At 34.3% G+C, this 22,001-nt stretch overlaps 8 protein-coding genes across 8 annotated transcripts; 5 read left to right on the plus strand and 3 right to left on the minus strand.

Moving 5' to 3' along the window:
- Nucleotides 1–171: 171 nt before the first annotated feature.
- cgd4_3340 (pleckstrin homology (PH) domain containing protein) lies at nt 172–2,400 on the plus strand (the record flags this gene model as incomplete). The annotated part of the gene is made up of 1 exon (XM_625912.1): nt 172–2,400. The coding sequence occupies one exon, from the start codon at nt 172–174 to the stop codon at nt 2,398–2,400; it is 2,229 nt and encodes a 742-aa protein (XP_625912.1).
- Nucleotides 2,401–3,534: 1,134 nt separating this feature from the next.
- On the minus strand, nt 3,535–4,819 carry cgd4_3350 (hypothetical protein; the record flags this gene model as incomplete). Its single annotated transcript, XM_001388040.1, has 3 exons — nt 3,535–4,280; nt 4,335–4,547; nt 4,669–4,819. The coding sequence occupies 3 exons, from the start codon at nt 4,817–4,819 to the stop codon at nt 3,535–3,537; spliced, it is 1,110 nt and encodes a 369-aa protein (XP_001388077.1).
- An 899-nt stretch (nt 4,820–5,718) lies between these two features.
- On the plus strand, nt 5,719–7,221 carry cgd4_3360 (WD repeat protein; the record flags this gene model as incomplete). Its single annotated transcript, XM_625913.1, has 1 exon — nt 5,719–7,221. A coding segment is annotated over one exon (1,503 nt), but the record flags the coding sequence as incomplete, so codon positions are not given.
- A 303-nt stretch (nt 7,222–7,524) lies between these two features.
- cgd4_3370 (hypothetical protein) lies at nt 7,525–8,124 on the plus strand (the record flags this gene model as incomplete). Its single annotated transcript, XM_625914.1, has 1 exon — nt 7,525–8,124. The coding sequence occupies one exon, from the start codon at nt 7,525–7,527 to the stop codon at nt 8,122–8,124; it is 600 nt and encodes a 199-aa protein (XP_625914.1).
- Nucleotides 8,125–8,335: 211 nt separating this feature from the next.
- cgd4_3380 (conserved hypothetical protein) lies at nt 8,336–9,082 on the minus strand (the record flags this gene model as incomplete). The annotated part of the gene is made up of 1 exon (XM_625915.1): nt 8,336–9,082. The coding sequence occupies one exon, from the start codon at nt 9,080–9,082 to the stop codon at nt 8,336–8,338; it is 747 nt and encodes a 248-aa protein (XP_625915.1).
- Nucleotides 9,083–9,474: 392 nt separating this feature from the next.
- Nucleotides 9,475–13,455, plus strand: cgd4_3390 (neutral sphingomyelinase activation associated factor-like BEACH domain containing protein; the record flags this gene model as incomplete). The annotated part of the gene is made up of 1 exon (XM_625916.1): nt 9,475–13,455. The coding sequence occupies one exon, from the start codon at nt 9,475–9,477 to the stop codon at nt 13,453–13,455; it is 3,981 nt and encodes a 1,326-aa protein (XP_625916.1).
- Nucleotides 13,456–13,866: 411 nt separating this feature from the next.
- cgd4_3400 (putative long chain fatty acyl CoA synthetase having a signal peptide) lies at nt 13,867–16,167 on the minus strand (the record flags this gene model as incomplete). Its single annotated transcript, XM_625917.1, has 1 exon — nt 13,867–16,167. One exon carries the CDS (start codon nt 16,165–16,167, stop codon nt 13,867–13,869), a length of 2,301 nt encoding a protein of 766 aa, XP_625917.1.
- A 2,282-nt stretch (nt 16,168–18,449) lies between these two features.
- On the plus strand, nt 18,450–21,170 carry cgd4_3410 (RNA binding protein, putative; the record flags this gene model as incomplete). Its single annotated transcript, XM_001388041.1, has 1 exon — nt 18,450–21,170. The coding sequence occupies one exon, from the start codon at nt 18,450–18,452 to the stop codon at nt 21,168–21,170; it is 2,721 nt and encodes a 906-aa protein (XP_001388078.1).
- Between the last annotated feature and the right edge of the window lie 831 nt (nt 21,171–22,001).

Here is a 22,001-nt window from a genome sequence, read left to right on the forward strand (position 1 = left end):
GCTTAATGAGCATAAAGCCTGTCGAGAAAAGGAGTTTTTGAGACGTGGAGTTAAAAGGTTAGAAAGCATTCAACAAATATTTATCTGTTCAATTAGTTTCCGATCCAAGAATATAAAGTCAAAGTATATGCATATATAGTAAGCCTTCCCAGCTCCTTGATCTATTTCAAGATGGGCGACTTAAGTCATTCGTCAAATTTAAAGACGGATTATCTGGAGAGATCGGCTTCAATGGTTCAGGAATTAATTGAGCATGAATACGTTTCTGGATATCTTAAGAAATGGAGTCCAGTAATAGGTAGAGGTTGGCAGAGTAGGTATTTTGCTCTTCTAGAACAGGACAGAACATTGGTGTATTGGGCAAAGAAACCCAGTTTTAGAGATGAGCAACCTCGTGGATCAATTAATCTTAAGATCGTAGAAAATGTATTTGCTGATGGCCCGCTTGGAATAACCCTAAGCACGCCGCATAGAGACTATCAACTTAGAGCGTCGACCCCAACTGAAAAGGACAAGTGGATGGATGCCATCATACTTTGGACCCTAAAGAGCAGAAAATACCGGTCGAAAGCTGAAGACTCAAAAAATTTCCGATTTAGCAATATGCTAATAGAAGCAACTCAGTCATGTCTGCATTATATAGTGGAGAGTTTTCTGAAGCCATTCAAGAAATCTGCGACAAGAGCCATAGAGGTTGGTCCTGAAACACTATCTAACTCGAATAAAAAAAAGTTCCTAAAGGATCGTGGATTATACAATGTGATATGTAAGGCTTGGATGGTTTCTAGAGAATTAAAGGGAAATAGAGCCAGTTCAAAGAGAAAAGGAAACTTGAATTATCTTAGAGACGGACTTGAAACGAGAGCTGTCTCTGCTCTGTCAATTGATAAGGAGTATCAATTTAATGAGATATTAATGCAAAAGGAACTCGATGATTGTCGTTGTCGCGAATCCAATCAGAATCAGCAGTTGTGTGAGGATACTCCTTTTGGGAATATGACTCATCAGAGCCACCCCAGGTTTGGGGTGACTTCTCCCACTTTGAGCATGGAGAGCTCGGAAAATAGTCAAGATTCCGAGGTATTTTGTTCTCTTACTGAGATTGAAGACGTTTCAATGGGATGCGAAGCTGATGAAATTTTGATACCTTTTGATAGTGCTTTGTGTATATATGATCATAACTGTCCTCCTACGATAGAGGAAGATGAGGAGTATGTTAGACTTAAGCAGCATAAGTATAGCCTGCAATTATCAGAACTCATGCTTAATCAGCTTTCAAATCTTTCAAATGAGGCATTTCTGGATAATTGTATCTTTGGGCTTGTTTATATTAAAAGAAGTAATCCAATAATACCTTCTTTACAAAGTAACAATATATTTTGGGCATTAATGATCAGTTCTAGATCACTCTCTGATTCTCATCAAATTTACCCATCTCCACTATTAAGTGAGAAGACTATTTTAGGTGATTGCCTTAGTTTATATAGGGAGGTCAGAATTTCCTCTTCTAAAAATAGCGTCACATCCAGCTCCAAGTACAGCTATAATCATAGTCGAACTCAAAGCCAAAGTAATAGAGATTCTATCCCTGTGCTTGGGGTTATTAAAAAATCTCATATATCAAAGTCCTCGATGGATGGAATTATGAATGCGAATGAATCTGGACTCAAGACTGAAGTCAAATACGTTGATCATAAGACCCAAATTGATAATACCTTATTCTCTCCATTGGGAAATAATTTCCTGAACAACTTAAATGTCGACATTGGTAATGGTAGCGTGCATATTGGAATTAATAACCAGACTATGGACCCATATGGATTCCTTCTTGATACATTATATCTCTATTATCCAAGGAATGAATCAAAGAACCCTGTCCATATGCTTGATCCTGGACTTATTATTTCTGTTGGAACCATCTCTGAGAGTGTTAATGGTTTTAGCTTTTCAGTCTCATATCTTGGCTCATCTGTCATTGAGGATTATATTGCTTCTGATTTAGAGTTCAACGATGACTCACCGTCCAATATACCATTCTCAAATGGCACAAATTTTGCTCCATCTATCGAAAAAGAGCCAATTACTCTTGAGTTTTGTACTAGGTCTTGGAGAGATGCCAAAGCCTGGAGATATTCGCTTTTGGTTGCTAGAAAATCCAAAATGGCCGATAACTCTTATGAAGAAGCCGCCACAAAAAATTGTCAGTATGAAAATAGAAATTCATGTGGAAGAGGAAAATGCGTGCATACTGATGACCACCATGCCAAGGGCCAAAATTACCATTGTTTTGATTCCTGTCCAACATTAACAACTACAGCTAGTAGCAGTGCCAGAACCAGTCATGGTTATTATTTGACCAATTATAGGAGGAATATATCAAACTTTGCTCTACATAGATGATTTAAGGTCATTTGGTAGTATAAAATTTACTCAAGTGGATTTGTTAAATACACATCTATTGGAATTTCTTTGCATGAGGTACAGCAGAGGGGGGAAATGAGCAAAAAGAGGGTTTGAATAGGAAGTATTTTTTAAAAGGCAAGTACTTATTTTTTGCTCCAATGGAATTTATAGAGTTAAGTTTTAATGCTATACTTCTTTCCATCGTACGGGAGAATATATAATAAGCTGTTTGCTTACTGAGGTTTTTAATTTGGATTTAAGCTCTATTCAAGATATGGAAGGAAAATGCAAATCAAGATTAATGTTTTTTACCTAAACAATTACATTGTTATTCTATAAAGCTCGAACTACTTTGACAAGAGAACTGGACAATAATATTCAAATAGGGATATTCATTAGTTGGGGTTCAGTATTTGTGTTTATTAGGGGTTTTTAAAGGTAATAATGAAATTAGTAAAGTATCATTTAATCAGATTCTTAGTTGCAAAATTATAATTAGTAGCTGTTAAAGGTATAATCAGCAGAATTATCTTCTGGTTTTAAGTTTTAATTAAAAATGTTTAAATTTGTGTGTAATCTGTCAATATTTTATAGTATCGAAAAAAAAGAATGAAATATAGCAAAATTTTAAAATATATATATTGATATATTAGATTTCCCTCAAATAATCAATTTTATGCCTTGATTCTGAATATGAATTGAGTCTTAATGTAAATAACGAGAAAAACTAAAGTAATGTTAACAAAGTAATTTTTTTTAATATCAAGTCTTGATATAATTTTTTTTATGAATGTAAATTTGTTGACTTTAGTTTAATACTAGGAAAGTCTGGTGATTTAATTTTATATTATTTATACAAATATATGTATTTGGAATAAGTGGTAAGAAGTGTATATGCCCTCTAACTTGCTGAAGTAATTAAGTTTTGCCTTATTAATCTTCTTGTAAGTTATTCACAGAATTATCAATAGACTCTCGCAGTATAAATATGATTCAAATAAGAGTTCTAATACCTTAGAAGACTTTCTTATAACCATAAAATTCCAAATTCTTGGAAATATACTGGCGTGAATTTAATGCAATTAAAATGGAAGCAGATAGGCTGGATAAATATCATCTTTTTCCATTATATTAAAGGTTTTCTGAAGTAGCTTTTGGAGTTAAGAAGCCACTAATAAACAATTTACCATCTTTCTTCTTTCTCTTTGTACATAGAATCAACTTTTTTGCCAGCTCTGTCCAGGGATAAGTTTTGATCTTTCTAGAATGAATAGAATTATCTTTCTTATCAGCACGAGATTTGCTTGTAGTAATTAACATACTATCGCTGCATGTGGACTGAACTCTTCCAACATTTTGAGTCTTAGAAATATCTTGTGGATAAGATGAAATATTGGCTTTGATGGATTTTGTAATAGTAGAGTCTTCTCCAGAGTTAGGAATAGTGTGTGAAATTTCAATTCTATCTTCAGAAATGGGTGAATCAGCAGTTAAACTGTTGGTTGAAGGGATATGAGTATCAGGGGAACTAATATCGGCTTTAACTAGAACTGAATTTACTTGAGTCTTTTGGCATTCTTGATTAGAATCCTTTTCTTGGATTCTATTCGCAAGGATGACCGAATTTTGTCCAAAATTCAGGCCTTCTTCCATAATATGATTAGCTAACTCTTCCAAAGGTTTGAGTTCATTACACTCCAACAAGTTATTAAGCATAACTGTATATACAAAATGCTTAAGGCAATAATTAACATGAGCTGTTGCTGTAATTGATTCTACATGCGTCCAATGATGGCAGTAAATATGACTATAAACTCTGAATAATCTTCTTAATATGTTTTTAACAATTAATTGAAAATCGTCAGTAAAAGGCACCCCTAAAGATAGAGGGATAAATAAAAATTAATTTCCCAAATTTGGCTTAAACTTACCAGGCTTTAAAGGAAAGATTCTGGTATCTGAAATCTGGGAATCCACCCATAAAAACAGAGACTTGATATAAACAGTTGCAGGTAAAGGCAGTGCAGCCTTCTTTGGATCTTCTTGCCATTTAAATACCATGAAATGAGCTCTCATAAGTGGGCAATGGCAGACATTGCTAACAAATCCCCATGCCATCTGAGCATCTTTGAACAGATCCATAACTGGGAATCAAAAAATGAGTAAAAGATGTACAAGAATAATGAAACAAAGATATTATAAAAAGAGTGGGAATATTTCTCTTTTTTGTTTTATCTTTCTTTGCTTCATTTTTTTCAAACTCACCTTTATGTGCTGCCCATTCATCTCTATTTATGCCTTCTGGATTCTTAACTGCTTCATAAAGTATGGATGTATCAAAAGTTTGGCTTAGAACATCACAAGAAATTGGTGCTTTCATTACTGTATCCATTGGTTGTTTATTATTCGTAGCCATTTTTGTTTGCAAATCGACTATTATTCAATGGCTAAACAATGTTTCTTCATAATAATTATTTTAAAAAGAGTTAATTTCTATTTAATATCAGCTTCAGTCATTTCAACCAGTTATTAATATTTTAATTTATATATAAATATATATATAAATATATATTTATATTTGCATTCTTAAATATCCTTGTTTAGTTCATTTTTAAATTTATTAATTTTTTTTTTCTTTATAAAATTTCCCTTAAAATTCAATTTCTCTAAATCTCATACCTTTTGTTTACCTGTGATATAATTCCGTATTATATACAATTTATTACTCCGCATGTACTAATGCATGCATGCATTGCATCCACATTATAAACTTGCAAATAAAAATTTGTTAATAGACAGTGGGGGTGATAGAGATATAATTAAATGAAAGTAAAGAATGTAAAAATAAGGTTTACTAGATTTTTATATTTTATGTACTATTTTGCTTAATTTAAGGTAACTCTTCATTCTGATAGAAAAGCTTGAGAAATTTTTTTTCAAGGTTAAAAATTTTAATAAAAAGCAAAATAAATAATTGATGGCGCCACGATGTCTGTCAGCGAGCTACCTTTACAGGGAAATATTTGGTTTGACATTTCCTTAAAAAAATTAACAAAGTGGCGGAAATTGACTGGTTTAACTTTTTTACATTTTTGGATCATTTGCCAAAAAAAAATAGAATACTAAGATATTTGAAGTTAGAAGTATTAAGAGAAAAAATGGCGACTAAGTCCAAGGTAAGTTGATTCAATTGTCCTCTAACTAATGAAATGATGAATTTCATAATTAATAATTTGAAAAAAAAAAAATGATTTTTTGATTCAAAAATATATTTATATAACACCTTAACTAACTATTAACTTTTTGAAATTATAGGGTAGAAAGCATCTTGAAGTGGAGGAAGACGAGCTTCCTAGTAAGTTTACTCCTAGCAAACCTAAATCTGAGATGTATGAGAAACAAGAAGCAATGATGAATGTCGAGGGAGAATTTGCAGAAGAGATGGACGATGAAATAGAAAGCGAAGAAGAAGTAATCAGGGAAGAAACTGAAGATGGGTCTGAAATTGTTGAGGGAGCTGATGAGGATGTTGAAATTGAAGAACATTATTGGCTTCCAGGTCAGGGTGACGAAAATCAAGAATTAGTATATGAGCCAAAAGCATATAAAATGTACCATAAATGCTTGGTTGAATGGAGTTGCCTAACACTAGATATTTTACCAGATAAGCTTGGAGACAACAGAACCCAGTTTCCGCATACATGTTATGTTGTTGCAGGAACACAAGCAAATATGGAGGATAATAATCATATACTTTTAATGAAATGGTCAAGAATGCACAAAACCAAAAGAGATAGAGACGAAAATGATAATAGTGATTCTGATTTAAGTGATTCTGATGACTCTGATGATGACAACTTTGCTGATGAAGACCCTATTGTAAATGTGGCAGCAATTCCTCATAAAGGAACTATTAATCGTATTCGGGTTTGCCCTCAACTTCCAAATTTGGTATCAACATGGTCAGAGCTTGGAAAAGTTTGCATGTGGGATATAACAGAATCGATTAATAACTTAAATACTGACCATTTGAACTCAAAAACATTGAAACCATCAAACCTTGCAAAGAAATCCACAACTAAGCCAAAGTTTTCTTATGATGGACATCTGGATGAAGGGTTTTCAATGGATTGGAATCCCAACCAAATTGCTCAATTTGCTTCTGGAGATAGAAAGGGAAATATATGTTTTTGGCAGCCTATTCAAGGAGGGTCTTGGAGTGTAAATCCAGTCCATGGAAACTTCCAATCCAGTGTTGAAGCTATACAATGGAAGCGTGATAGCAATAGTAGTAGTATCTTTGCAGCTGGTCTTGTTAATTCTAATATTTGCATTGTAGATATTAGAAGTGAGTCTGATCAACTGACTATTGAAAACTCTCATAATGGCGATGTCAATTGTATTTCATGGAATCCATTTTCCGAAAACCTTTTGCTTAGTGGAAGTGATGATGCAACTATTAAATTATGGGATATTCGTTCAACTAAAGATCCCCTTGAAACATTCATCTTCCACAGAGAACCTATTCTATCTGTTGACTGGCATCACCAAGACCAAGATGTTTTCCTTGCAGCTTCTTTAGATAACTCCATTAGTTTCTGGGATATTGCAATTGATGATGAAGTTATTGATGAAGACAATTCTGACTCAAAGACTGATGCCACCCTAAGTGGCACTCCAAACATCCCAAAGAAGCTTTTATTCTTACATATGGGCCAGGAACACATTGCTGAGGCTAAATGGCACAAGCAAATCCCAAGTTTAACCATTTCAACTGCTCAAGATTCATTCAACGTATTTATTCCAAGCAATTTATAACTACAATATACTAATTTTCCCTCAATAGAGCCCTTTATTTTTATTTGCCACTCATTCCTTCCTTTTCTTCTCTTTTACTTCATTGTTTTTCAATCTAAATATTTTCTCACTAAAAAACTGTATTTCCCCCCTTTGTATTAAATAGTCTTAAAGTGACGCAAATTAAATTTTGGCGGGAGCATTTTATGTAATATTTGTTTGGAATCAAAACTTGAGGTATATATTGAGAATAGAAAAGGACCATTAGGGCAGCTAAATTTAATAAATATTTGCATTAAAGAAGTGCTTGAACTCTTGTTAGATATGGTTTCAGATGGTTCGTCATATTATTCTGAGGATTCAGAGAGAAGTTTGACATCTGAGGAGGAGAATTTCTCAGAAGGTAGTTGGGAAGATGAAGAAGACGCAGAGTATATATTTAATTCAAGAGAAGTTTTTGGCTTAAAACTAATAGCGGATGACAAAAAAACAATTAAACCTTTAGACAATGGAGAATTTCATGTTGATGGATCTGATGGAGTATCACGATGGATAAGGGTCATGATTGACAGTAGTATTCAAACTGAGCATAAAAAAGTAATAGAAGAAATTTTGAACAATGTATTTCAAGGATTTGGAGTTTCTAAAGATTCATCCAAAATAGAATTCCCTGCAAAAATCAAAATTAAAAACAAAAAGACTGGTATTGAGGAATGTTTAATTCTTGACTTCCAACTTCCAAGAGGAGATGAAATTTTATTGGCAGAAACCCCTTCGGAAAGTAAGCCAGTAGTAAACTCACTAATGTCTCACTTGTATATCTACAAGTATAATGAGGATGGACTCAAATTCAAAAATTATCATAAAGACCAAAAGGTTGATGATGGATTTGGTTTCAAAACGTGGCATAAGTACAGCCATTAATAATATGTACCAGTCACTTATTAGCTAAAATAAATATTTATAGTTTAACTTTAAACTCAAATGTATAAGTATATATATTTAAAAATTAAAACTTAATCTTTCTAAACTCTAAATGTATCCTATATAATCGAAATTAAAAACCAGGTTCTCTATTTACGAAATTTAAAGCTCCCCTCCTCTTTTCATATTAATGTTTAGTATTTCTCACTCTTCAATAATGAAGTTGAGCTACTACACTTTCTTTAGGAGGACTCCCTTGATACGCATTCTGATTGTTTTGAGAATAGCTTTCATTCAATCCATTTACATCGATTGCTTCCAAACTTGGCTTCAATGCCTCATCTATATCAACATAGTCTGGGTATGGATTAACTCTTTCCGAGATTGAATATCCTTTCATTCCTTCTTTATAAACTATATGAGAAATACGGATGCACTTTCTATTACCGCAAGACATCTGAAAAGGTTCATTAACTCTAATTGTGGACATCTTGAGAAAACTACTTGGGGAGTCACATCCAGGGATTTTTCCAAATAAATATGCTAGTACATTGGAGGTATATGTTATCCAAGGTTCATAGGTATTTGGTAAATGTACTTTAACTGCAGGGCAATAGTTAAACTTATTAATAGGTCCCAGCCATTCACAGCAATCATTAAAAGCTCCTCCGTACTTTGAAGGGTCCATCATAAATTGAAGCTTAAAGTGGGATGCATCTTCTAGAGGGCTGTCATTTCTCGGAACATCCTTGCAAATTGAAAATAGTAATTGCTCCTGAAGCTCATTTGTCGGCCAAAAATACCTAAGTCTACTTACAAGCTCGTGATCTAGGAATATCCTCTCTTTTAGTGCTATTACAAGCTCCCTCACTTCGGTGTCTGTTCTTCTTAAACTGGAATCTGGAACTGTAATCTTCACTGATCTACTATTAACATTATCTCTGATTTTGTTGTTCATCTCTACAGACTTAACAATTATATTACATTAACTAATTAACTTTCTCCAACTCAAAATTAATATACGTCTTGTTTGACCGTTCTAAACTTACCATTATCTTTCATGCAATAATACATTTTACACATTTGCCGCCAAAACTGGGTGTACTGTGCAAATCATACTACACACAGTTACCTTTTTTAGTCCATTAATGATTTTGGCGGGAACTTTCTGTAAGGTGGGAAAGTTCACTAGGATGGATAAGTAATGAACTGGAGTTGATCATCCAATTTTTTGAATATTTGGGGTGAAGAGCATCATTCATAAGTTATTAAAGTGAGAGTAATTGGAGGGTAGAGGAGGAAATAAAGGTTAGAGTGAAAACTCGTAAGACCATATAGGGCTTATTGAAAATGGCACTAAAAGGAGTGAGGCAGTTTTCGCATTTAACATTGGAAGAGAATGAGGAGTATGTTGCTGATGTATCATGTGTCTGTAAAGCCACAGGAATTCAAATAAAAACATTTGGCAGTGTATTAAAAGGAAGAATCAGGATTGGGAGTAAAAGCATAATCATAGAACCTGATGACTCAACAATTACTATGATCAAGATTCTCTTTAGTCAAATTACAGATATGAAGCTAGATTTTTCTAATTCAAAGATGATTATATTTACAAAAGTCGTTCGACTTGTAGATGTGCAGGTAATTGATGGTAAATCAAGAAGTGTTACTCCCAACCAAGTTTTATCTTCTAAAGATTGTCGAGGCCTTGAATCTAATCGAGACTCTTTCGAGCTTGAAATCACTATTACAAGTGAAATAGCGCAGCACCTAATGAATCTTTCTAGTGAACTTTGGATGGAACACTCTAAAAAGCACGGTTCTTCTAATAAACTCGAAGATTTAGTGGGAAAATGGATTAGTTTTCTATACAATAAAGAAATATTGAATGTTGAATACGAGTTTCTTTTGGACCACAGAGATCAATTTCTCATTTCAAAGCCTCTAATTGTGAATCGAATCAAACCCTTTACAAAGCATAGAGGGATTCTACATATTGTTTCTTCAGGAATATGCTTTAAGCCTCTTCCAAACTTCTCAAATAAGCCTTACAAAAGAATTCCGTTGAAAAATATTTGGTTTATATTCAAAAGAATTTACTCAATGAAGCCTAACTCTGTAGAAATTATATATGGAAAAGAACTTAAGCCTCATATTATGACATGCAAAGGGCGAACAAACTGGAGAAGCCTTTTTCTAGAATTTCAGTCCACCCAAGATAGAGAGCATATTGTGGCTTTCCTTCAGTCGTACTTAATGAGCTTGAATAGCAAAGGATTTCAGTGGAGCAGTCATGTACCTCAATATGCATCATGCTTATGCTCATCTCATAATACCTCATCTTGTTTGCCTATGCTTTTTGTAGATCCATTATATGCCAGTCAAAGCCCATGCTTTAAGAATCATATCCAAAATCTTTGGATACATGGCTCAATATCTACATATCATTATTTAGATTACTTAAATAGCATTAGTGGAAGATCAAAAGGAGATTTAACGCAATATCCCATTTTTCCATGGACTATCGTAAGCTTTAATTCAGTATTGAATTCAAGGCACGATCTTTCTCAGTCTTTCAATTACAGAGATTTATCTAAGCCTTTGGGTTCTATTAATATAAATAACCTAGAGATGCTTAAAAGCAGGATGAAGGACCTCCCAGCCTCGGAACAATTTTTATATGGGTCTCATTATTCTACCCCAGGATATATTTCTTATTATCTTGTTAGACAGTTCCCAGAGTACCAACTCAAGTTACACGGAGGAGATTTTGATGTATGGAACAGAATGTTCCACTCTATGAATGACACTTGGAGAACCATTCTTGAAGGCAAAACTACTTATATGGAATTAATACCTCAATTCTATGAGCAAAATCCCGACTTCTTATTAAACAATAAACTTAATATCCGAACCAACTCTGGGTCTTTACTTAATGTTCAAATCCCAAACTGGGAGCTTGAAACTGGCCAAAACCAGTTTAACGCAAGTACACTGAATACGGCTAATCTGAGTCAGGCTGAGACATTTCTAAGGACAATGAGATATGCACTTGAGGGACAAGTGGTGAGTCAACATATTCACGAATGGATTGATTTAATTTTTGGGTTCAAACAAAGAGGGCCTCAAGCTTATAGTTCTGATAACCTTTTTCATCCAATTACATATATTAACTCTTCAATAGCTATGATGAATGATAAATCACCTGTATACGCAGTTCAGGAATATAATAATGAGGGAATCAGCAATATCCAACAGGAAATATATACAAGGAGAACAATTGATGAGAATGAGGATATTGCCTTGAAAGCTCAAGTTGAAGAGTTTGGACAAGTGCCTATAATGCTTTTTAATGAGCCACATCCTAAAAGAGGTATAACTTCATTTGAAGAATCAACCATCATGCAACACTTAAATCACGAATGCGCTAATATGCCTTGGTTCGTCCTATTTAAAAGTAATCCCCAACTTTTGGAAGCAAAATATGACTTTAATCAGAAATTAGACCAGCAAAAACACGAAGAGAGCTACTTAGAGAAGGGTATTGTTTCTAGTTCATTGCTTGATTTACAAAGCCACCTCAAGCCAGTTAAGGCTTTGAATAGCGAATTTTCTAATACTACAAATAGAATGGATGCGCTTAAGAGAGACATAGTTTCTCAGGAGAATATATTAAGATCAAACTACAAACTAGGAAAAGATGAATTTGATAATAGTAAGGAGAAGTTTACTTTGGATGAGAATAATGGGTTTATGTTGTTATTTACAGAAGACTATTGTAATTTCAAGGGTGGCTTTCAAAAACTGGATTTATCAAAGATTATTCAATTACAAGAAAGTGCTAATAGTAAGACTCAATTCACTTTTCTGACATCAATTTATGAGAGGCCCGGGGAGTTCGTACTTTTGGCATTACTAGATCAGTTTGAGGAGAGGTTGTTGTTTTACATTTCAGTGTATGGGTTTGAAGAACTTGGATTCAAGTGCATATATTCAAGCAAACAAGATCTTTTCGAGAACAAGGCAATATGTATTGATTTGTTGGTATGTAACGAAGGATCAGCCTATGTAACAATTGGAACTTTGTCAGGAGATTTGATTTACCTGAGGTTTAAACTTTCTAACAAGGCTTCAACATATAACTTGACAAACTCAGAACATGGCTTTAATAACATTTTTGTAATGGCTCAAAAAGAGAAAGTCCTAAAACAATTCAATATGGGAAATGTAAGTCTATTATTCAGTATTGAATTCCATCAAAGCGATTGCTATATTGTGGCAGTTTCACAAGGAGGTATTATGTTGGTAAGTAAACATTCAATTGATAACCGACAGGATTTCCGTAAATCGATTTGGTTTCCCATTGTGGATATTCCACTTAGATATGAAAAAGTTTCTTCCATAATTCAAATGGATCTAGTAAATCCTGAATTACAAAGTTTGCACATGGATAGTCCAGAGAACCACAAGAATCATAGAAGCCCGGATAGAAGCACTTCCAGATTTGGAAAAATTACAAAAGATATTGACTCAAGTGGTTTTTGTTTCTCATGCATATTATCTGACTTAGGTGGTAAGAAGCAAAGACTTTGGAGCTTCGGTGGACAAGACAAGCTACTTTCTTTGGACTTAATTGGAATGTTGAATAGTGTTTTCTCAGTTCAAGGGAATAGTCGGAAAGAAAATGGAGGAAATATAAATAACAACCTTAGCAATGATGTCATTACTATTGAGAGTGGCTCTGGAAATCCTCAAAGCTTTGGATTGAAAGATATCGAAGAATCCCAAAAAGTGGAGTGGATATTTCTTAAAGAAAAGAACCTCGTTCTTTACGTTGGATTTAATAGTCCTGGTAATCTGACAATATTAGTCTTTTGGGACATTCAAAAAAAAGTAGACGCCAAAGTTCACAAGGTCATCTTCATTCCTAGTTTATTTACAGAGTCAGTTTGCTGGGATAAGTACAGAAAAGGACTTTTAATTCTAGGGCGTCAAATATCGAATGCAGACACAAAGTCTCAATTGCAAACAGAGGATAAAACTGGGTCAAGTCAAAGTATCAATAACGAGGAAGGAAACATATACTTTCTCCAAGAGAGACATTGGACCTCCAAGAACAATAATGCTTTGCAAATACTAACACTTAAAAGTTCATTTGAGCTACTGTTAAATATGAACATAAGGAGAACATTCTCTCTTGACCACAATTCGCCAGATTTTAAACGTTCTACTATAAAATGCACGGAAAAACTCATAATACTGAATTCATATTTAGCATTCCTTGTTTTTAAAATCTCCAAAAAAAACCAAACAACCGAGAACCTCGGATGAGCTACTCAAAGCAATACTTTGAATAGTAGAAATAAGCCTAGTATAACTTTTACTCTACTCTCGCACACCACTTGTTTGTCTATTTACTAATTCATAGCAAAAATGCATTTACCGCCCCCACTTCGTAATTGCATGCAAAAATCACATCATCCACATGTAATCTCCTTCGAGTGCTTTACACCAGCAATATAGGCGGGAGGGGAAAAAAGAATGATACCCATTCGGAATAGATGACCAAGGATTGACCAACTGAGTATAGAAAAGTTAAAAGTTATTGATTTGAGAATAGCTTTTTCTGGAAAAGGAAATGAACTGGAGGAAATATTACTAGTAATAAATCAAAAAAAGCAAAGGGATCTCACACAGAAAGAACTTCAAGGGGGGTAAGCTTAAAGAGAAGAATTCTCTCATTTATAGCTTATTTCCTAATTTGTTGTTGATTATTACATAAAGCTTCTCGACTTTGTCCAAGTATACCTTGTTTGCCTTGTGTCTCATAAGCTTGTTTGTTGGGGTTAATAGGCCATTTTCAACTGTGAACCCATCACATTCAAGATAAAAATCATTGACCTTCTTGAATCCCTTTATTCCTTGCTGGTCTTCCACATGTTTAAGAGAAGCAATAATTTCTTCACGGAGAGGAGTATTGGTGTTTTCTTCAAAGTATTTTGTGTTTGCTTCAGTACATATCTGTTTAAATTGAGCTTGCCAATCTGAGGAAATAATTACCCCATTTTTTTTTGACCAATCTTTAACGAACTCGGAATCTGGAACAATTACTGCAACAATCACAGACTCTGTAGTTTTAGCGGTGATGAACATTTGTCCAACTATTTGAGAATGAGCAATATAAATATTTTCAAGAGTCTCTGGTGAGATATACTCACCTTGAGAAAGCTTGAATAAGTGTTTTCTTCTGTCAATAATTCTAATTGCACCGCTGTCAGTCAATTCGGCAATATCTCCAGTATGTAACCACCCATCCTTGTCAATAGCCTCGGCTGTTTCCTTTGGCTGTTTAAGGTATCCTTTAAAAATAGTAGTACCTCTAATCAAAAGCTCACCCCTTATTGGATAGCTTTTGGCATCATAGTCCATTTCTGGAATACTCAAAAATCTAAATTCTATGCATGGAATTGGTCCTCCAACATTGTTCACGCTCAAGTCTGTGAATTCTGGACAAAACGCAGCTAGAGCCTCTGTTGTACCATACCCCTGTACTACATGAGTTCTCAGTAAAGCCCTCATATCTCTCTGAGTATGCTCATCCAATGGAGCTGCTCCACTTAATGTAAACTTAATCTTCCCTCCAAGAACGTTGCTAATCTTCTTAAATGATAAAGAATCATATAGCCAGTGCTTGACTGGATGATTACTATGAACCTTTCTTCTTAAAATCTTGAAGAAAAACTTCTGTACGCCATCACTCTTCTTCCTTACTTCTTGTAGTACTTTCCCTTTATAGATTCGTGTAAACAATCTTGGGACAGCTATAAAGACCGTTGGTCTTGCAGCCTTCATATCATCTCCAATCTTCAAAATATCTCCTCCATAGAAACAAATTGTGCCTCCTGAATAAATTAATATATGGTTCACCTCGCGTTCAAAAATGTGAGCTAATGGTAAGAAACTTAGATACCTGTCTTTTGGTCCAAGAGTGCAGTCTGATCTATTCAAAAATGATCTAAGAGAAGCAGATGCTCCTGCAATCCAATTCCCGTTTGTATGAATTGCACCCTTTGGAACTCCTGTTGTACCTGATGTGAAATAAATTGAATTAACATCATCATAACCTGAGGGAGTTGGTTCCTTCAAATTCAATTCACCAAGCCTCATCACTGCTTCAAATGTTACAAAATTTACGTGACTCGGAATCTCATACTTTGAAAGTGAAACCTGGACACCATAAGCTTTGAGGGTATCCTTTGATAATTCCACTTTATCTAACGGATATTCTACATCGCCTCCATCTTCTGGCCTTAGTAAAACAATATATCTGATCCCTGGGAGCCTTGGAAGTACATTCAAAATAGTGCTCAAAGCTTCCATTGAAACTACCACTGTTGAAGAGCCTACCAAATTAATACTATGTGCTACTCCGTCTGGGCCTAAAGCATCATACATTGGACTTAATACCATTCCGTAAGTAGAACAAGCAATTTCTGTCAAACTCCATTCCAGTCTGTTCTTAGACAAAATAGATACTGTTCTTATCGGTTTCTTAATATCTGGTGAATGGTCCACAAAAGGAGCTGAATCCTTTAATGATAACAACCCTGAACCAAATTCAGCAGCCAATTTCAAAACCGACGAGTATCTAAACCATTCCATTAAAGGAATTCCCTTTTTCTTCTTTTTTTTTGCTATCTTTGCATCATCACTCTCTGCCAATTTCGAAATTGGGTCATAGTCCAATGTCTTTTTCACTTGTCTTCTACCATACATATATCCATCCATACTTGTTACCATACCACGTTTTATTAAATCTATCAAATTTGTTATTGATTCTTCAAAGTTGGCGATCAATTCAGCCTTGTGTTCTCTATGTCTGTAAATTGCACTCATTAATGGATGATCATCAGTGCCTTCAACTGCCACGGAATGGATTGCATTCTTCCATCTTCCAAGGTAGTATTTACTCTTCATACTTCCTATTAAGTTTATCGACATCATAAACGCAAATACTAACAATGCTAATCTTAGAATCTTCATATCTATTCTTTATTGATATTTGTTCTCTTAATATCACTGTAATTAAATAATCTCTAATTGGCTTTACAAATAGTTAAAACGCTGCTTCTTAATTAAATTTTACAATTAATTTGGCTTTATTTCCTTAACTAAGAATAAAAGTTAATATTTAGAGACTATAAAATATGCTTTTAAAGCATTAAACAACTTTTCTTAATCCCTTAGTTTCAATTCAAGTGTGTAAACTGGTTTACCACTTATAAATTGTTACTATTCCACAAAAATAATATATCTTTGTAGTTTAAATTAAATATAACTTAATTATTGTCTAATTAAAATTATTACTAATTTGTATACTACGCACTATTTCTAATTATTTTGTTAAAAGGGATAACATGAGTTCCTATTTTGCCTACTAAAATCCATTATTAATTAATTTATACGCTATGTTTTACTATTAATATTTATATTTAAATACTTGTACGCTATACCGGTAGACCTATAGACCTACTTTCTATAAATGCCGCCAAAAAAATGCACTGCCCAATTTACAAATTGAGTTAACTGATTCGAGATTCTTGCCATTTAATATGACTATCCTTCTAGTTCAATAAAATAATAAGTCAAGCTAGGTATAAATTCCAGTTAAGTCCTACTATCCCTTATCTTTAGATACCGTTCAGATTTTGTAATTCAAGTCTAAAAATTCTAGATTAAAACTGTTTATTTTTTTTTCATGCATCTGCGTACAATTCTATATTTGAATTCGTATGCTTTGAAGTATATAGTAAATATTATTGTTGCTATTCATACTAAACTAACAAATTATATAAATCATAGTATTTCCCTCCTCCCCCCCACTCCACTCCTTTTTTTTACCATCAAATTTCATTGCTATTTTATTCTCCCAAGGCAGATTGAACAAAAAAAAGAAAAACCCCACGCACACACAAACTTTCTAGAAATATATTTACTATTGAAATACTATATTTAATATTAAACTTTATACTAAGCTAGACTGGCTCGAATAAAACCCAAAAAAAATAATTTTCATATTAATGCTCATATTTACAAGTAGCACAAAATATTTAAATCTAACGTATAATCTTATTTAAACTCGACAAAGAATAGCTATACATATACTATAGGACCTTAATTATATTATTATTCATTTATACTATCAAACATCTTTTAATGACTAATAGCCCGCACAGACTGGACATAACTTTCATAAGACTTCTAAGTTTAGCAAGGCGGGAATAAATTTTTATACATAATATTACATTTATTACAATTTCTTCAAACTGTACTTTTTTTCTTATGATAATCTATAAATTATTTACTCAGATTACTTAATTTACCCTATTTATTTTCTATATATTATTATTAATAAGATTAGGAGCTACTACGCACACGTCTACAGCAGGCGGTGATCTGTGCATGTTGTCTATTTCGCGGGAAACTGGGTATCGCGAATATTATTAAAAAAATAATAGAGAAGAAAAAAGAGTAAAAAAGCAGATAAGAAATAAATGGTAAAAGGAGAAATAAATAGATTAATAAATAGATATTTTGGCAGATTTATGAATTTGGATTAAAAAAAAAGTTGACCAAGATTAACAAGAAATCAGCGGGATAGTTTTTTCATATGGTTTAAATTTTTTCTTTTTTATGATAAATATATAATATTCAAGCTTTTACCTTCGTTAATATAAGGTCTAGTCTTTAATTACTAAAAAAAAATAATTATAATATTAATATAATAATAAAATAATATAATAATAATAATAATATAATAATATTAATAATATAAAAGTAATCAAAATAGGGAGCGGCTAAGTATTATTAAAAAAACATATAAATAAAAAATAAAAAAAATAGAAAGGACTAGCTATATAAGAGCTTATAATACTTAGAAAAAAAAGGGGAATAGGCTAGAATAGAATAGCTCAGGAAACTCTAAAGGTTGTAATAGAGTGGGCCTGTTCCTTTAGAAATAGAAAAAAAACGAAATAGGCGTGGATCTGGGAAAGTAGATCTTTTAAGGTTAGGAGGTACTTCGTACTCTGAGTAACGGGGTAATATAGGAAGTTCCAGATTGACCGCTGAAAAAGCGTCTGCTTTTATTTGGGACATAAGCTCAAACTCTAAGTAAGATGTTCCTTGAAGATTAGAACAGGGAAAGAGATTATAGAGAATAGCTGCCATAACAGAGCATATTACGGACAAGAAGAATCGGCCACTTTCCCGAAGAGAGTATAACAACTTTTCTCGGATCTCATTACTGAAAAGAACAGGAAAAGATGGAATACAAATTAAGTCCGGATAGTGAATCTGGGGTTAGGCCAGAATTAGAGAATTTAACAGTTAAGGAGATTAATCTAGAACGCCAAGGGGAGGAGGAGGAAGATGATGACGAGGAAGATGATGAGGAAGCATCCAAGCATATTAATGAGCAGAGGTCTGAGGGGCCAATGTGTCTAAGCGGACTTAAGTCTCAGGTAGCTCGTGACTTTGTCTCGGAAAGGCAAGATCAGATGAAAGAGAAAAATAATGGTGGTTCTAAGAGTAATAGTAAATCAACTAGAAATAAGCCTAGTAGAAATAAAGCTAATAATCATAGAAATGAAGATAGCTACCAGCGTCATATTGAAGAAGATAGAAAGTGCTGCAAGAAGAATGACTTAAATGACGATTGTTCATATTACAATAGGTCATCACTTGGTTCGGCGAATGATGACTTGGAGCTGCCTAAATCTGCCTGCAACTCTAACAAAACCGTTAATCAGGCTAATTATCAATTCGAATTTCATCATCAAGATCTCCGCCACTACCATGTTTCAGAAGGCTTTGAGAGGGAAGACCAAAGGCATAAATTCTTTGAAAATGCAAAGAATCGGGGAGATGAGCCATCATCACTACTAAAGGGAAGTGCTGACAGCTCAGTACTGGTTGACCGCGGGTCTTTAAATAGCTCAAAAATCTCTCATGAAGGGTCAGGACGCAGTATCATTCAAGACAATAACTCAAATACGATCAAAGGAATTGCCCGAGTATCCGAGTCTGATCGACTTGACCACCGCTTCTGCAGTGATGGAAGCGCTACATCCCACACTGGAAGTAATTCTAATGTTGATCCAATCGTTTTTTGTACTCCACATAATTTTGGAGCGGGTTACTTTACTGTTCCTAACGCTTATCCTGCCCCTAATGTCGAGATAAAGCTGTTTGTGGGTAGGGTTCCAAGGAATATTGAAGAAGATGATCTCCGTGATTTATTTAAGTTGTATGGTCGAGTTGTGAATGTGTCCGTGATCCGGGAAAAGAGTACTGGAATCCATAGAGGAGCAGCTTTGGTTACCATGGAATCTGTTGCGCAAGCAGATTTTGCTCTTAGAGAGCTAAATTCTATTAAGGTATTGGACGAACTTAGAGGGCCTCTTAAGGTCCAATACTCTACGGGGGAGCCTGAAAGACTGGGTTTTGAGAGTGAATCTTGCATTCCAGGAGTTGATCAAGTCAAGCTCTTTGTTGGAGCTCTCCCTAGAAATATCATAGAAGACGAGATTAGGGAGTTATTTTCTCCATATGGGCAAATCAATGAAATATTCATTATGAGGGAGCCTCATTCTGGAGTGGGTAAAGGTTGTGCTTTTGTTAAATATGCTTTTAAAGAACAAGGGCTTTTCGCTATCAAGTCTTTACATGGAGCTTTGACCCTTGCAGATGTCAACAGACCAATTGAAGTCCGTTTCGCATCCAAGAACCACCAGTCATCTACTAGCAGCTCCTTAATAGCTCAAGGAGCGCATTTAACTTTTGGAACACCTGCAGCTCTTAACTTTAACGGGCACTTCAACTTTGGCCATCATTCAATTCAAAAACTCCATTCCCCCAGAATTGTTGGAGCCAGTAATAACGTTAACAATATTTTGTGTAATGCTAGCACATTAACTTCTTCGACCTCGCCAATGTCTCAACAAGCCCCTGGCAGCTCAAAGTCTTCAGTTGGAATTGGGGGAACAGCTTACCAATTCCACAACCATCAATCAGGACAACATTTTATTGGATGCAATTCTAAAGGTTTATCGCAAAGTTCAAGCCATCATTCTTTAACCGAACAGCTGCAAATTGGTCCATTTACTGGGGTTAGTGCAACTGGAGCCAATGCTGTACAAGCTGGTCATCATCCCCCATGTGGAAGAGCTATCACGCTATTTGATCACAATGGAATGGCTGTAGCCACAACCACTTCCACGGCTGCGATGTTCTCTCGTTCTCGTGCAGTTGGTCTTCCCATTCCAGCATCCACAAGTGCTACAGCTGCAGCTGCAATTACTGCTAATTTGATGCCAAGGTGTATTGGCATGTGGAAGGAATACTTCACTTCTGATGGTAAGCCATATTACCATAATGAATTAACGCAGGTAACGCAATGGGAGGTTCCTCCAGAATTTTTAAGTTTCCGTCCAAACTTTTCAAGAGAAGTTGTTGGTCCACCTGGAGCAAATATCTTCATTTTCAACGTTCCGTATGAATGGGATAAGAAGAGTCTTGTTGGACTCTTTTGTCGTTTTGGAAATATCCTATCTGCTCATCTTATGGTTGATAAGACTAGTGGCCGAAATAAGGGAGTAGCCTTTGTCTCATATGATAATATCCACTCTGCAGCTGAGGCCGTTAACCATATGAATGGGTTCATCACGGAGCAAGGAAGAAAACTTAAAGTTTCCATCAAGCAAGGTCAAGAACACTTCGTCCAGCATTTATTGAAGAATAATTTGCCTCAGGGAGGATGCAGCCAAACGGGCTATATGGAGAACTCTCAAAATAATATTCAGAGTGATTCGATTTCTATCGCCATTTCCCAGAATTCTAATGATAATGTTAATGGTAATAATGAAAGTAATACTGATGATAATAGTAATAATAATAATGATGTAAATGTTAATATTAATAACAATAATAGTAATAATAGTTGCAATAATAACAACCACAACTTCAGTTCTGGACCGTCCTCATAAAGAAATGCCTCCCTAACTGATTGTTCTGTAAATGATTCATATAGAAGCAAGAACAGACAGAAACCCCAAGCGAAAGTAAGACTTGATCCTGATTCCATAAAACTCTAATTTTTATAAAAATAAAAATGACTGCCAGATCTTAACACTGTGATGTTAATGATGTAAGATGATAAAGTCTCGACCTGATCTTCCTTCAGTTGTGAATATTGTATTTATATTATATTCTACGCCACCCTTCTTTGTATAGGACTTACATTTTTTCTCTGTTTTTTTTTTTTTTGAGAGAAGCAATATATTAATCTCTTTGGAAATTACCCACTTCTTTCTGATAATGCATTTAGAGGACCAGTGGAACGTTTACTTTATTCTGGGAAATTATTATTAACGAATATTCTGAGATAAAACAAACCGCTCAGATGGAATGGTCAAGGTATAAAATTATTTGGAGTCTTCAATTGGGAATATCATGGGAAGCCCACGTCACTAATAGATGACTGCATGCAATACATGCAATTGAATCCAGAAATGGTAACAAATTTAGGCGGGTTCCCATATTATTTTTGCTTGAATTATATATTGCCTCTATCTCCATAATTTGTGTTCGTTTCCTCTTCAAAACATTAGCAATATATAATATTTGTAATTGCCAGAGAAAGAAAGAACATTTTAATTGGTCGATGTCTCAAATTATTATAGTACATAGTTTGGTTTACCTTGATTACTACGAAACTTATAGAGGAGTATTATTTTGACTGTTCCAGCTTATTCCAGACTTTATTTTCCAATAATCCAAGCGCCTTATAATAATTCCAGTTTTACTTAGACAATTTA

The sequence above is a fragment of the Cryptosporidium parvum genome, chromosome 4 (assembly GCF_000165345.1).
Source record: "Cryptosporidium parvum Iowa II chromosome 4, whole genome shotgun sequence".
In the NCBI taxonomy this organism is placed as follows: Eukaryota; Apicomplexa; class Conoidasida; order Eucoccidiorida; family Cryptosporidiidae; genus Cryptosporidium; species Cryptosporidium parvum.